The following is a 15,125-nucleotide window of genomic DNA, read 5'->3' as shown; positions in this document are numbered from 1 at the left end:
GACTCAACAAAGTTATTTCCAGATAACTGGTCCAGTCTAGAGCCATTCTCTGCTGCAAGTCTGTTAACTTGGACTGTGTCAAAGTACTGGCCTTCACAGAAACTGCAGTAAGGCAACTAAAGTTAAATCTCATTGAGCAGAGTTTAGTATGGATACACTGTAATGATAGGTGTGTTTTAGTAGTGTGATCACTACTTCAGTCAGGAATGCGCAGCACATCTGTGTAAGTATAAAACACATTAAAAATTGACATGCAGTCAGGGTGGCCAGGAAGCCATCATGAAGACTGCTGCTCAATGAGTTACCACCTAACTGCAAATGGACAAGATGACCTTTTTCTGTTGTTTCTTTTACATCAATATGCAATATGGCAATTCTGGTCACAACCTTTGAACCTAAAATCAGGTGATTCGTGATCTGACCTTCTGAGTACCAATTTGAGATGGACACTAACACTCTGCAGTGTTTGAAAGCCAAATACTTCTCTCAAAGAAGCCAACCGGCACCACTGCGCGTGCTGGTCTAAACATGAAAGGGACAGTCTAATGGTCTTATGCGGTATATACCGATGCATGGTAATGATCATACGACGTTGGATGGCATTATTAAATATACGAGGGGCCCTGTGCATGTCTGTTTGAGTCCGTTCCAGGGAGTTAAAATGCAAAGCAAATGCACCATCGACTGACTTCGCATAAAATCGATAGTGGGCTAAGAGCTTTAATATTTTATGAGTCACAACTTGTTAATGCAGGAGGTCGGAAGCCGTGTCCGCAATCTGTGCAGTATTAACAACCACGCCTTATTAGATGGACCTTAAAGCCACAGTTTAAAAGATAACGACGGGTGTATTGATGAGTTCCTTTTTGAAGTTACCTTAATGAAGCGAATGAGCCGTGACTTCAACAGCAAACTGTACAGATTGGTGAGTTTGATGGCCGTCGTAAGTCTGAAAGTTGTACATTTATCAATAATACATCCTCCAACTACAGTGTAAAAGTAGTCCAATTAACAAGTAACGACCACATCGCTTAGTGTACGAAGCAAATTTATTCAAACCTTAAAATTAGAGGACTGCTACTAATTTGTTTGATAACTTTTATTGAGTTACTTGCACTCAGCTAAACAAAAGTGTGTCTAGTTTCATGAAGGTGTTTTCCCTTTAGCCTATAGTAAGTAACTAGCTAATGTATTTTTCAATGGTTGTGTTTTATGGAATGACAGCCTCCTGTCCTCAGCGGAAGACATGTAAAATAACAACACCGAATATAACGGAAGCTGCAGGCCTCAGACACACAGAGCACAATGAGCTTGTTGCGTGTCATCTAGGCTAAATCGTAAAGCATTTTTATGGACTCCGATGTCTTGAAAACCTTGAAAGTTAAAATATTGCTGGCTTGCTGTGAATCAGTTTTGTTATTGATGTAAATGCTGTGATGGGACCGATCTTCAGTTTCTAAACAGCTTAAAACTGGACATTGCGGAATATGCTTTATTTAATTCGTTTTATTCGGTGTTCATATCTGTCACGTCTCTGTGTAATACAAAGTGTACGTGAAGCCTAAGTAATTTTTGAAGTGTATTAACATTCTTCATTCTATGTGCTATATTGTATTGCCATATTGTACGCTAGCCTACAGCATAGCGTCACAGTAAAATGTCCAGCTTAATTCAACTCTAACAGAGTTAATTCAGCTCTTAACATTCCAGAGTGGGACCAAATGTTATCTGTTAAGAGTTCAAATAACACTGTTAGAGTGGAATTAACGCTGGACGTGTTACTATGTACATGTGATCTAAAATGTGCTGACAGAGAGCCTATAAGATGTTTTATTATTTCGATAAATCGTCTCTATATTTTAAATACAGGAAAAAGGAAGGCCTGCAGAGGACCTAACGTGACTTCTGTTTTAGTTTTCAATGTTCGAAGATATGTTGGCTAATTATACGAGTGTGGTTACTTACCATAATAAACTCACCATGTCTGCCTCTTGGGAAACAAAGAGACAAGGTCCATCTTGGGCGAAACCGACAGATAGAACAGATAGCCTACAAAATAATTACAGAATGGAATAGGTTAGTTTGGTCCACGTGTCTTCAAACTCGGCAGTCGTTTATTTCGCTTTGGCTTTGCAAGCGAGTTAAATTACAAGTGGCTTGCGCTGGTCCATTAAAGTATCCCGTCCGCTAACAAAGGAGGGGGCAGAGTGCCATTGGCCAAAACTGAGAGGGCACGTCATCTCTTTCAATCACGGATCGAATTTCCAGACAATATTTGTTTCCCCTTCGGCCACTGCACCGACCAAGTGATGCATTGAATAAGTGCCGGGGACGACTGGGCGTCACTGGGACGCGAAAGAAGCTAAGAGAATGAATTCCTACCAAGAGTTAATTTGTAACGGAGAGAGCAACGCACAGTACTCAGGGGGTTACCTTCCAGCGGAGGCCAGGCTGCCACACTTGGAGAAGAGAACAACTTTAAAATTTAGCTGTGGGAGCGAAGAAGGGCGCTATGCACTTGGCACGGAGTTTCCCCTGCGGCACCGCGCCTCTCCATTCCCTAGTACCGCCCCAGCTCCTCCGCAGCAATATGGCTTTGCGAACGCTAACGACGCATTCCATACAGGGAGCCTACACATAGCCTTCGGGGCTACATCCGCCTACGCGCAAAATCAGGGTTACCCTTCCTCTGCGACTTGCAGTCACCTCTCTCACCCCGCAACCTCTTACCCTAATGCTCCGGAGCTGGACTTCAGTAGACCCGGATACCAACCCAAAAAGGAGATTCTAGCGAACTTAACCGGGCATCACTCCGGATTCGGGTCACTTAAAAGGCAGTCTCAGTTACACACTCAGGAAATAACAAAGATTCACCTGACAGTCACGGACAGTCCCAGTAACTCCAACGACGTCACTCAGCAACTTCAACCTGACAACAGTTACCTTAACAAAACTTTCCAGTGGATGAAAGTTAAGCGCAACCAACACAGAGCAGGTGAGTTTAAAACGTGCGTATTTCGCGTTCACAACACCGGGTGGCACGTCACATTCTAAGAGCAAAATAAACGTTTCCATCCGTGCACCACTGTCGAAGAAACACAAACGTTTATTCTCTCTCCGTTCCATTTAGTATATGTATACTGGTCTCGCAAAACACATCACACGTTTTGAAAATAAGTACCTTAAGGCAACACATGTGAACAGACAGCAGTCTCAGGTACTGAAGGAACAAAGTTGGTCGGAACAATCTAAAAGTTTCACGTAGGCTACTTGTGACCATAGTACCCATGTAGATAAGCAAGTTATAGTCTACAAACTCAGCCGGTTTTTTCTCAGTTCTTAAAATGAACAATAGTAAGTTATTTGTGTATGTATTTATTTGGGCACTAATTTCATGGTGGTTTTCCTTAATTAATGTTTAGAAGATCTTGTCGAATACATTTTGTCGTGAATCACTGTTTTCCTTAAACTATTGGCCTAAGTTGTTGATACGATGACTCCACTCCTAATCAGAATTATGTTAAACAATTTATTGTGGTCATTGGTGAGAAAGATCAATGGAAGCAATGTTGTTCAATTGTGTTGCTCATTTACGCGGCTGCACGGCTAGGCCACTGTCTCGTGCCCTGTATGCCAACCAGATATCAGCTTTGATCCTTGCCAAATTTCATGCAAAAGGAAGGCCATCACCAATATTCGTATTAAAGCATTTTTTTCCTCTTTCTATTTCATTTTATGTTTATGATTTTCTATGTATTGCCGATAACGAGCTCAATTGCAGTTCAGTTGAGGGCGCCGCGTTTAGGACGTTTGATTGATTTCTTGTAATAACTAGGATGTTGCCTAAGTCTGCACAAACAGAGATTAATGGATGCGTAAATGGATGTACCTATAAACCTGGCGGCCAATCAAAAAAGTTAAACCAAAGATCGATTATGAATTTAAGGCAGTCGCTTAAGCTACCCGTAGTTCAGCAGTACAGTAGCCTACTGTTCGAGTCCCATTAAAAAGTTCAGGCGGGTTTAAGTTCTTGGATAATTGCGTAAATCGTGTTATTTGAATAGTGATAATTAAAGCAACATTATAATCGTTTGCCCTCAACTTTCTATTAGGCTGTAGAATTGAGTTACAAAATAATGGAAGGCCTATACTTAAAACGATATCATTCTTTAAACGTACCGATAAAACGGTGGCTTAAATGGAAAGAAGCAGTCAGCCTCTTCAAAGTTATGTCGAACAACAATGGTCGACTTCTCGCTTGGTAATTGTGACCAAATATAGATAAAACTTGAGTATAGGCAGAATAGACTTTTGCTTATATTGTTGTGCTCGTTTGAAAACTCAGTTACAGTATTTTGGACTTGTCTAAATCACCAGGTGGGAGTGAAATCCGTATCAGCAAGCAACGTGTTTTGGGTTTGAATTGTGCCTGATATGAGTACCTTTGGGTATTTAAGCTTTCTCTGAGTTAGAGAATAAACTTAGGCGACCGAACGAAAACTTCGAATTAACCGGAGAGTTTTTCTCTTGGTGTCTGGGTTATGCCTTTCTAGCGCTATTGCTCATTTATGTCTTGACAGTATCAGAATAACTGGGCTGGATGCCCAGACGACTGGACGAATGGGTATCGACCTCATCACCCCCCCCCCCCCCCCCACCCCCCCCCACCCCACCCCCCACTCTCTCTCTCTCTTTCTCTCTCTCTCTCTCTCTCAAAATGGCAATATGATCTCATTCTGGCTATTTGAAATGAAATAAAAAGACACTGTGCTCAAATTTCTGTTGATCGCGTGTGTTAGTGGGCGTGTGTGGGTGTGTCCAGTTTTTTAAGACGTCAAAGTATAAGTTGCTTTCGCACCTGTACGTTTGGCAGTTGCTCCCCTAGTCTACATTCATATTATGAACAACAAAAGTAATCAGTATAAAAGTTCATATATCTGTGTGGAATCTCTAGCTTTCTTCATAGTCGTCTGGTTCCTTGGGCAATGGGCAGGCAAAGGGGCTCTAAGCGAGCACTTTGTTCTCTTGGCAAATGTCTTAAGCCGCAAATGAAAATGTTATGATGGAAACAGCCACTGGCTCTCACTTTGGCAGGCAGGCAGTTGAAGGACAGCTTGTTATATTTCCATTAGATTGTCCTGGTAGACTTCTCTATTCCTGTGTGTCGGTATCAGCACGTAACTTGCGTTCCCATTAAGCACCTTTGTAGAACATAAACATTAAATGCCTTGGAAGAGAATTGTTTTATCCCCGTTGTGGCAGATTATAACTAGTCATAACACTCATAAAAGCTTTAAAATGGCAATGTACACTGTCAGGTGGCCATTATGAGTTACTAATGCTCATGAGGGGTGTCTGTCTCCATAACGCAGACAGTTTGCAGCCCAATTTATGAACAGGGTCAACTGTCTTCATTATTCTGCCTCTGGTGTAATTGTAGCCAGATACAACAACATACTTGAACATACGAATGAAGAATGGGGAAGGGTGATGCCTTCGGTGATTCTAACCATTCTTCTGGAAAAGCAGGTGTGGGTATGCAGTTATTTTAATGAATTGGTTTTGTTTTTTTCTTCAAACAGGGAGAGCAAGAGAAGCAAGATAAAGCATAATTGTTTATTTTTGAAGTTTTTGAAGTGTGTTTTCAGAGCTTCCTTTGATGTCTGGGAAAAGTATACATATTAACTTATTTCCCAGTGACAGCTTTTCGTATTAGAGAAAGGTTTTGCCTCCCTGAAGTGTGTGCCTATTTCATGCATTTCCCAAGTTTTTCATCCAGTGGATATGGATGTCTAGAATAATGTCTGATTCTCACTGTGTTTTCTATGACAGTGACAATTCCTTTCCCATTTGCAGATAATGTAGCACAGCAGGGTTTCATACTGGGAGCCCACTTGTTAAAATGAGTATGTGTTCTGGAGTCTGCTAGGCAGCAAATAATTGGCAGTAATGTGGCACAGGGAGGGAGGGTTTTGGTCATCAGGATGTCCACAGCCACACTGCTTTGACTTTTTGCCACGAGTACTAGTGTGCGCCCTTCCAAATTGACTGCAGACGCCGTAGCAATGGAACTGGCCTACTCCTTTAAAAAGCCATAACGTTTTTGCATTGTCTTTCTATCCTGCTATCATTTTCCAGATGTGTCCTTTTAGCATTTTCCAGTTGTATCCTTCAATCACTTTCTATCTGCCCCCGTTAATGGCTTTAATGAAAGGTGGTGCGTGTTTATGTAATTCCTCACAAACGTTTACACACATCTCAACGGAAATGTCTTTGCAGTAAGGTCGTTCCCTGGGGTCAGCGGGGTGAAGTGCTTTGGCCCGGGGCTCGGCGCGAACGGCGACTGCGACGGCGGTGAGAATTTCGCGCAGGAAGGGCGGCACCCCGCCGGCGGCGCCCCGCGGACCAACTTCACCACCAAGCAGCTGACCGAGCTGGAGAAGGAGTTCCACTTCAACAAGTACCTGACGCGAGCCAGGCGGGTGGAGATCGCCTGCGCCATGCAGCTCAACGAGACGCAGGTCAAGATCTGGTTCCAGAACCGACGGATGAAGCAGAAGAAGAGGGAGAAGGAGGGCCTGGCGCTGGCGCCCCCGGCCTCGTCGGGGAGCGGGCCGGAGGACTCGCCGTCCGAAAAGTCAGACGCCGGCTCCTCTCCGGCCTCCTCCCCTCCTCTGCCCAAACCCTTGCCTCCGGACACTGACACTAGTGACTCCACACCTTCAATACAAACTGAGGTCTGTTCTCATGTCTAAGGTCTGTTGCTGCTATGCCATTATGATTTTTTAAAAGATATTCTGTGTGCCCTGTATTTAATCAGCATTGGCGTTTAGCTTTGACTTGCATGTAAATGCAATTCTGTTTTTTCCTTCACAAACACCATTTGTTCAGCAGTCACCAAAAATGACATACCAAACTGTGCTGCAGAACAAATAATGTGTCCTTCCATTCATTTTTTAATCAAAGTTAAGGGTAAATATTGAGTGAATCTAAACGTGTACCAGCTTATCATTATTAACTCGCTGTATGCTATGCTATTAGCAGTTTGCATGTTGTTCACACTGCATAAAGGAAGTAATTGTGTATATATATTTAAAGGTAGAAAATTATCATTTGAAACAATCAACAACCACGTTGCGAGCTAATTTATAAAATGAATATTACTGTGCACTTTTTAATGTCAGGGTTATTCAGTATTTTCTTCCATACTAATGCGGAAACGGTAGACAAGAAAGAAACAAGTTTAATTACTTGCATTTTATATCAGTGCCTCTTGTTAGACAATGGAATAAAAATGCTATGCACAATCTATCGATTTACCAACACAACCGTCAGAAAAGAATGTTTCCTTTTTAAGGTTGAGCCTTTAACGTTTCATAACTGGAACACAAGCACACACTAGATATTTGGTTAAATAAATGAATAAATAAATAAATAAATAAACAACACTTTTTAAAAATTATATACTCCAACTCCATGCTATATTTTCTGTATTTTTTGTCGACACTAATATTTCACGTTTTAAGTGTCATCATTGTATTTATGCAAGCAAACGATTAGATGTTTTTTTCTGATTGTTTTTATTACAAGAATAATCCGCTTTCAACAGTTATCAACACATCTTGATTGTAGTGTCAGTTTAGGTGTGAAATGCATTACTTATAAGACTACAAAAAAACGTGTTGCAATGTGTTGATTTAGCTGTGAACATCTAGTTAGGTACAAGTCGTCAAATATTAACTTCAGATTGCAAATCATTTTTAATCATGTTGCGTTCATTTTCGGGTGGGGGTATGTAGAAGGGAACTACGGAAAACAATTTCCACTTTTTGAATTTGGATGAAATTAAGTTAAGTAAAAATGGACATTCAAATGACATTATAGGTTCAGGTGTTATTCATATTTTGCAACAAAATATTTGTTAGCAGAAGTGTTTATGTCAGCTGATGTAAATTATGTTCAGGAACAAAATGCCTCTGCAGGTGAACCGTCTATAGTGCCTATTCAGCAGTCTATAGCATGAACCGCTTAAACGGAGTGCCTTGAAATTGCCCTTCAGCGACACTAACGTTCGCAATTAATTGGCATCATAGTGTAGACAAACAGTGTAAGACTGAAAAAGACTGTTTTACTGCACGCGTAAGTCGATCTATAAAACGTTTCAGTGATTTGAGTCTGCACTTGCATTGTCTCCCATCCAGCTCCAAGCGAGTCTTTTTCCAAGTGATTTCGTTCCCACTGTAGGCCTACACCAACCGCCTAAAAATATGTTAAAATATAGCAACAATTATAGGGTGAGTTTAAGTACGCTTATTCGGTTTTGCTAGTCAGTTAGTCGGAATAAGTTTACACACGTTTTCCACGAAATTTGTTTTTTTTTTTTTTAAATAATATGCTTATAAAACCGAAACAATGAGCTTTATCATTAGTAATTTGCTCTATTAATAAAATGCTGGCACCTGTATTTCATAAGAAATTACTATTCTCGGTCACTCGATTATAGCACCCTTTGGACTAAATCTCATAATGCGTTGTCAATTTGGAAGCATATGTACTTGCAACATACAGACCCGAACTACAAAATAATTATTTTTTAATACTTCGAGAATATTTGTCTCACACTGGCTCTACGGTTTGAAAGTCACCCATATCGTAGGTCTGTGATACCCAATATGTATAACTTATGTCCCGTCAGATCATTTCATTACGACGATTTTCTTGAATGAAAGACGATATGTGTTTGGATCCAATTTTCTTGGAAACAACCTTTTTTTATTGTATATCAATTCGTCCTTTGTGTTTCGTCATCAACTCGTCGTTTTTGTTATAAAACAGTTCATTTTAATTTGTTGATTTTTAGTGTGTGTATGGTAGCGAGGAGTGTGCGTGCTTTAAAAGGACACCATTTGTCATATATTTGTCCCCGGTTAAGTTTCCTGCTTACACGTGTTTTTCCTCACCCTATGAAAATAATTAATTACCAGTCCCTATGCTTAATTTAAATAGATTGACCTCAACATATTTATCGGTTTCAGCTTTTGGAATAGGCGGCTGTATAAAAAGGTGTGAAGTGGTTTAAAATATACCCTACAGTCAATGACGAAAAAAGAAACACAATATGTTATTGCTCCAAGTAGGCGACCCATAAATTCACCAAATGCTTTGTTCTCACCGTCCCTTAAAATAAATAATTCAGTAGACTCATTCAATGTGTAATATATTGGCTATCGGTTGCCTATACGCTTGTACTACCTGACTCTTTACCGAAACCACTGTGTGTTCAAAAACAAACTACAGCCCCTTTACCATCAATTTGACCTAGAAATTCGTTGCTGTTCAACACTTTGTTGATCGAATACGTTTTTTAACAATGTATTTGTGAGGCCCAGGTGCAGTGAATTTGAAATGGATGAAAACTGATTTAGCAGTAGGCGCTCTTGTCACATGTCGCTAGAGCAACGATTTGGTGCTGAAGGACACCGTTCTTCTGTCACTTTCCATAAAGTGTGTTTTCGGTACATGAGGCCACAATGTGTTAATATGTTAATGAATATGCCTACATAACTTCAAATTAAGCTTTAGAAATGATCAATAGAGATACATTTTGTAACATACTACTTTCTCTATTCCATAACTTTTATGACATATTAATGAACCCGAAAGACGTATAAGCTACAACCAAAGTAATACTGCATTCCGTTTCCTATCAAAGATTAAATTAAGAAGGAAAAAGGAATTGAAAGCTTGGACGGCGTAACATTATACCGCCCTGAGTATGATATTGAGATCTGAATGAATGTCAAATGAAAGGAATTTTCATTCAAGATGTTTTTTCACTGGAATTTATCATCTGCATCACAGTCTTTAAATATACTACATTTTGTAACAATTCCCTAAAACTAATTAATAAAAATTGTTTGAATGCAAATAAAATAAATGTTTGTTTTATATAAATGCAACATGTGACATTTCATTTTGTCTGTGTCTGTTTGGACATTTCTCATCTGTTCGAATGTCTTAGAATTCGCTAAATCAAAACGTTATTGGAATTATTTTCCCATTCTTGCAGTCAATTTAGACAAGTTCATGATGATATATAAATGTCGAAAAATGTAATATTTGCACAAACTCGTTAGGGTTGTAAGTCGCTCTGGATAAGTGCGTCTGCTAACTGACAGCCCAAACGATCATAATTGTCACAAGAAATATTATTTTAAAATGCACCTACTTCTCTTGGATTGATATGTTATATTTTACAATGAGAAAAAGTTTTGTGTCTACATGTCTGGGGGGCAAAATGGGATTAAACAACAGTACACAAATGATGGCTCCAACATTTTATTGTTAAAAGTGATTTTAAATTGGTTATTTGTATATTTCGATTGGTATGCCAAAGGTGATCTATATAAACTGTGGTTCTTTATCATTATTTATGGTTGGAACGGTTAGCCTATATGGTTAAGAATAACCGTCGTGTTCTAGCATATATGGGAAGATCAATAAATATGGGCTATATTTGGTAGCCTACTATATCGATAGCATACCACATAAAACCGTATTTTCTGAGATTGTCAATCAAGGAAACCCTTCAATCAAATGGACGCCTTCGAATAAAGTCATTTTTGTTTTGTTTTTCTTTGCTTTACATTGATATTTCGCGCCGTTTGAAGCCATTTATTTTCACATTTATTTTTTATCAGTAGCCTAATGGTGATGTTTTATTGCCAATGGCATGTAAACACTTATCTTGACAGAATGAATAACAGATTTGATTTACTATAAATTGATTGATTGTGCACACTTAAAGATATTACTACCAGTCCTAACCTACTGCCTTACATCATCGGAATGCAATGCTAGTTGAAATACGTAAGCATCCACGACCGCAATCAAGCCAGTTTTGAGTAAAATAAGTAGCCTACACGAAAAGGTAAATGTAAAAGATCTTTTTTTTTTATTGAGCGACAATGCTTAAAGACTTAAGCAACTGAAATTAAAATCATTAATGTTAATGGGCCTAATCTAAGACCAGCCAAATTTAATTCTTTAAAAAGGTTACATTCAGCTAAAATGTGGTGCATAATTTATTGTGGTTACAAAAATCACAACCCGATTCACTTATTGACTCCATTTTAGTCACTGACCAATACCTATGGAAATTTTGAGGGTCGCTTAATCCGTTCAGAGTCAGTGGTCCTCAAAACATTTCTTCCGTTTTGACAACAGGTTGATTTCGTTCTCTGTTCAGTAATTTTATTAAAGAAATCTATAGATACAAATAGGCAGCAGAACAAACCTCCGAATTCGAAAAGGTGTACTGGTGTGGATATATCTTAGCATGATCTATCCATATGTGAATTCAGTTTTCCTGATTTGACGCACCAACAGTTATTCAGTATGATGTCCACAATCCTTAGGCACAATTTCTGAGTATACTTATTGTACCATATAGCAAACTGAAAAGCGATTTAAAGGAAGGAAGGGCATGTGACATTTTTTCAGCGAAACCGCAAAAAGCAAAAAGATGCTATAGTCCATGCGATAGTAGTTGCACTGTATGCTAGTGTCCGAAGAACTTAACACGACAAAGGGGGTAATTCGGTCCTACCGGTTTGACCTTAAATTTCATCTTAGTATTAAAGTCTTATATTATTTTTTGAAGCCTTTAGTAACCTTTTCCTTTTGACTCAATTTCCACCATGAGTTCGGGGACAATTATTAAAGACATTTGGAACTGTTTAAACGTTTTATTCACCGTTTCAAAGTGTGTCAACGGTTTTGCACCCCCGTGTGTGATCTACAAAACAAAGTCTCAACAAAAAGACTAACGCGGATTTTAAACTCGAGAAATGAGCGAACACGACTATAAGCAACACCCTTTACTCTGAATTTCTATATAAAGATGTATAGGGAGATTGAGCAATGGCTTATTATGGGAGCTTTGCTGCATATAAAGAGAAAGTGAACTAGCATGTAGGCCATAGAATGTGTGCATGCGTGCCCCTTTTATTTGCTTTCACCACTTTCTAAAACCGTTTTCAAATATTATTTACCCTGTTGGTTATTTCATTCAGTTTCGTGATATCTCAAGTAGGTCTTCAACCTATTTTTAATGCAAGAACTCCAACTTTGTATAGTTGTATAATTCAGCATTGGCTACGTCGACATAGCCGATGCTATAACGAATGTTGTTTACTCCCTAGTTCAACTTTGACCTCTTGACCTCCCACTCGCCTGGAGACAATGCTGACCCGGTCACTGGCTGCCGGGGAGTCAAGAGTCTGCATTCATTTGCACTTAGTTTCCAGAAATTCAGGAGGCCTTTTAATCAATTTTCTAGCGAGTGACTCCAAGGTAACATTTGTTTTCATTACAGGCCAGGTCCAATACTTTCCCAAGACTTGAAATGCCACATCTTGCTTCAAGAAGGCTTGAGCTATATTCTAGCTTCTGTTATTGTCCAAAACCCATTGTTGCAGACAATAACAGATACACAAAAAATTGTTTTGGTTTTTTTGTTTATTTGCTTTGGTAATAAAAAAATAAAATCTATGATTTTAAATGCTAACTATTATTATTATTATTATTATTATTATTATTATTATTTCTGTAGCTGTTATTAGGGCCTATTACTACGGTGACTACTACTAAAATAATATCAATCAGGCGAAGAAAAGGAAGAAGAAGAAGAAGAAGAATGACAAGCCACATTTTGGGGCCGAACTGACAGACACTCTTTCAGAAATAACGGCAATTTTAAATGTATTGGCCGGTATAGGATTATGTGCGACATAATATGCCAAATGAACGGAACCAGCACTGCAGTCCTACGGGTTGAAGTCACAAAAACCGTTAGCATGAATGATATAAATCGACTTGGATACTAGCCTACCTGTCTAAGTGTAGTGTGGTATTTTTACGAATTTAATTTTTATTTTATTTTTTAATAGCAGTTTAACCTACTTTACAGACAAGCCCAGCTTGAGGGTTAGTTACGTGGCCAAGGACTATAGACTATATTTGTCACTGTACATCATAAATCTGTACCAATAGCCTACTGTTTTGGTTTAGTTTTTCTTATAATTTTGATTCGTACTGGAAACCACGCAGGATATGACCACACACATCAATTACCGTCAAATAAATTGTCTCTGTATGACATTTGTTAAAGGACAAATCACTATGAAGAACGCTATTTACGACGCTTTGGCTCGGGTCCGAACCAATCGATGCTGGAGTCCCACTTGACGGATTGCGACAGTATTGCTAGGCTACATTAAGATCATCGATTTGACGTTGCGCATTATATTAATCGTATATGAAAGACACTTCATTAAATAAACGTGGGAATATCACTTCTTTCGAAATAAATGTTTCGAAACTTGTCACGCACTCATAGCCTACTTTTAGGGATTTTCTGAAATATATTAAATTCTAAATCTAGTCTTGTATGCTTGGGTGATGTGTAATTATAACATTTCCCATATGCCTATTCTATTTTTTAAATAAAAGTATTTACGGTTTTACAATCTAGTTCTAGCCAATACATTAAGACAGCCCTTGCCACACATTATTTGCCCTAATTCTGGCATTTACGGTTAGCATAATTTCGGTGGAAATTAGTATTGATCCAGGTTAACGTGTTGGTGAGTACCTTTGTCTGGTACATTAACAAACATGAAGGATATTTGCCTCTTTAATCCCACCCATGCATAGAATTGTCATTTGCGCTGTTTTCTTCAAATGTGGGATTAAACGGCCCTTTTAAGAGGGAGCCTGTCATTCTGATGGCCTGTGATGGCACAACTGGTGTATTAACAATCGAAGGCGAGCTGAGCAAGCATTTCCTGGCCTAAGCATGACATCGATTGTCTCCAAATCAGGTCCTTTTCGTGTGTACGTTTCTTCTGAGCAGATTTTGTAATAAACACGCTCACGCAGGTTGCAATTTAAAAGCTCCATGCAATAACATCATACTAAAGCGCAAAAGGCATTCATTATTAACTAAAACGGTACACCTAGTGAGTCAATAGGATATAATCCATTGTCTACAACAGGAAGTTACATCCATATTGTTAAATGTATATATTTATTAATAATAAATTGAATTTATTATGTCAGTGTATTTAATAGTATTTTTAGGCAATGCAAATAAATATGGGAAACACAAATGTATAAACACATAAATGCCGTTATGACAAATGTGTAACGCGCATAAATTATTTGCATATTGCAAGTCAAATGGATAATTTCACTGAACGTGATTAAGGGCAAGGCGCATTTTATTTGCTTAATTTAAAAAAAAAAACTTGTTCAGCATAATTAGATTTTTAGAATAATAATTATTATAACTGTAACGGTCACGCAATACATAGGTGCCCTATCCCTGTATGCCTACTTGGAACAAATCAGAATATATTTGGGCACATTTTCATCGTTTCCTCTAAATAGGGTGGATGACATCATGCGTCATCATGTTCATAGGCCGGAAATCTTCGTCAAAGGAACGTTGGTATTTTGGCGTTGTGAGTGCAGGCTGCTGCTAGCTAATTAACGAACACATGGAAAGCACTGTTCAAATCAAATATTGTTGGCATATAAACAAAGATGGCAGGTGCACCGCAGACTGTGATTACAGGCTCCTTCTTGCAACATGGTGTTTCAATAGCCTTAACACTAATAAGTCGTCACTGTGAATGATAGATAGATAGATAGATAGATAGATAGATAGATAGATAGATAGATAGATAGATAGATAGATAGATCGATCACCATCTCTGGATTATTATTCAATGCTGTGGTTTGGTCATCAAACTGGAAAACTACAGCCTGAAGTTAGCTGTGCAGTTGACGTGGAGCTTCATACTTCAGTGTATGCTCCAAGTGGAGCTTCGATAGTTGTTATATTACCTATATTTATTTAAGAGTCACAGTATTAACTCAAATCAACCCAGAAGAACGCTTGGACCAAAGTATTCATGTTAAACCTGATTCTATTGCACATGTACTGCTGGTCTGATTATACACTTTGTTGTATGTCGCTCTGGATAAGAACGTCTGCCAAATGCCTGTAATGTAATGTAATGGTCTACACTGTTACTGTCACTGCAGCTGACACTCGCTTG

At 38.8% G+C, this 15,125-nt stretch overlaps 1 protein-coding gene across 1 annotated transcript; it reads left to right on the top strand.

Annotated features, from left to right (window-relative positions):
- Positions 1 to 2,210: 2,210 nt before the first annotated feature.
- Positions 2,211 to 10,285, top strand: hoxc1a (homeobox C1a). Its single transcript, XM_064305847.1, has 2 exons — positions 2,211 to 2,995; positions 6,280 to 10,285. Exons 1-2 carry the CDS (start codon positions 2,371 to 2,373, stop codon positions 6,753 to 6,755), a joined length of 1,101 nt encoding a protein of 366 aa, XP_064161917.1. The 5' UTR covers positions 2,211 to 2,370; the 3' UTR covers positions 6,756 to 10,285.
- The last annotated feature ends 4,840 nt before the right edge of the window (positions 10,286 to 15,125 follow it).

Source organism: Anguilla rostrata, chromosome 13 (genome assembly GCF_018555375.3).
Source record: "Anguilla rostrata isolate EN2019 chromosome 13, ASM1855537v3, whole genome shotgun sequence".
NCBI classification, from domain to species: domain Eukaryota; kingdom Metazoa; phylum Chordata; class Actinopteri; order Anguilliformes; family Anguillidae; genus Anguilla; species Anguilla rostrata.
Note: the sequence above shows the minus strand (reverse complement) of the source record. Positions and strands in the feature narration are given on the sequence as shown.

Coding starts and splice junctions, on each gene's coding strand:
- hoxc1a (XM_064305847.1), top strand. CDS start 2,371: ATGAATTCCTACCAAGAGTTAATTTGTAACGGAGAGAGCAACGCACAG. Junction 2,996..6,279: donor GCGCAACCAACACAGAGCAG/GTGAGTTTAAAA, acceptor ATGTCTTTGCAG/TAAGGTCGTTCCCTGGGGTC.